The sequence below is a fragment of the Mytilus galloprovincialis genome, chromosome 2 (assembly GCF_965363235.1).
Source record: "Mytilus galloprovincialis chromosome 2, xbMytGall1.hap1.1, whole genome shotgun sequence".
NCBI classification, from domain to species: domain Eukaryota; kingdom Metazoa; phylum Mollusca; class Bivalvia; order Mytilida; family Mytilidae; genus Mytilus; species Mytilus galloprovincialis.
Window position 1 is genome coordinate 56,413,233 of NC_134839.1, and position 1,439 is coordinate 56,414,671.

The 1,439-nt window shown below is 37.0% G+C and overlaps 1 protein-coding gene across 1 annotated transcript; it reads left to right on the top strand.

Annotated features, from left to right (window-relative positions):
* The first annotated feature begins 297 nt into the window (after positions 1–297).
* On the top strand, positions 298–771 carry LOC143062509 (heat shock protein Hsp-12.2-like). Its single transcript, XM_076234181.1, has one exon. The coding sequence runs from the start codon at positions 298–300 to the stop codon at positions 769–771; it is 474 nt and encodes a 157-aa protein (XP_076090296.1).
* Positions 772–1,439: the final 668 nt, after the last annotated feature.

Below are 1,439 nucleotides of genomic sequence, written 5' to 3' on the forward strand. Positions count from 1 at the left end.
AAAGCTGTTTGAATTGGACTTCCTATAAAAAAAACTGTCAGTGTTCATTTATACAGGAAAGTTGGAATAAGTTTTGACGACTTAGTCAAAATGTCAATGTTACCTAGATCGGTGCCGATCCGATATGAAAGAGACTTTTGGCCGTCGTCTTATGAGCGTCGAATGCCGATTTATCACGACTCTTTCCCCTCATATGACTATAGATATTCAACGTCAATGCAACCATCTATGCCTATGACAACATACAGAGACCCGATTCCATTCGAATATGAACGACCTTTGCAAGAAACTAGAGTGATGCCGAGTAGTAGCGTCGACCATGAAATGAGGAGAATGAACGATGAAATGAAACGCATGTGTGATAGTATGTCTCGAAGTGTAGCAGTAGCACCAGCACAGCCACCAATCTTGCCAACAGTCGACGATTGGCGCCTAACAGAAAATTTTAGGATGGACAATCCTATCACGCAGGAACGTGACGGTTCAAGAAAATTTTATCTAGAATTCGATGTTGCGCAATTCAAACCTGAAGAAATTACGGTCAAAACAACCGGAAATCAACTGTCTGTTCATGCTAGGCATGAAGATAAGAACGACCCAAACCGATCTGCTTACCGTGAATTTGCAAGACAATATGTCATACCAAAAGAAGTAAGACCAGAGTTTTTGACATCAAAATTGAGCGAAAGGGGAAAACTGACCATTGAAGCACCACTACCAGCCTTAACAGGAGGGAGGGACAAGCTAATTCCAATTGAACATAGGAAATAACTTTAAATGTTAGACTTTTCTGTTAGCTTTAGACACAGGAATAACAAATTAACAATGCTTTCTTGGATTAACATATTGACTTAACAGTAAGCTATCTACAATGTTGCTTTATATATGACAATTAAATGCTTTTATAGAATATGTATCAGGTCTTCAAACACATTGTATCATGTTGAAATGTCTCTTTCTTCGATTGTTGAATTTGTGGTTACTTATAAATCGTTTTAAGGTTGCTGCAAATTATACAATTAAAATATGTTTGACTTGCTAAAACTACATGAATTCATTGATATTCTTTTTTTTTTTTAATGTTTTGCCGCTGAGCTATTCTTATCACATGGCGTCCATGTGGTCGTTGTCCGTCGTCTGTTAGTTTCAAAATTATCTCCTCTAAAACTAATAGGGAAAACTACATGATTACTATTTTAAAAGTATCTCGTTTAAAATCTGATCCGACGACCCAATCTACAAACCAACATGACCGAAATGGCTTAATCAGAATTTGTGGTAAAATTTGGTTTACACAGACAAAGTAGTAGTTCCGGTAAGGGCCGGTTTTGGCCTCAAATTTCAGATTTATCTGCTGAAAGAGTTTGGACACTTTTTAAACACTTTTTGAGAATATCAAAAGAAAAGATAGGGTCACCGTGCATTTTTCCGGCTAAAAT

What these genes read in the sequence shown, in the direction of transcription:
- LOC143062509 (XM_076234181.1), top strand. Translation starts at nt 298, where the DNA reads ATGCCGAGTAGTAGCGTCGACCATGAAATGAGGAGAATGAACGATGAA.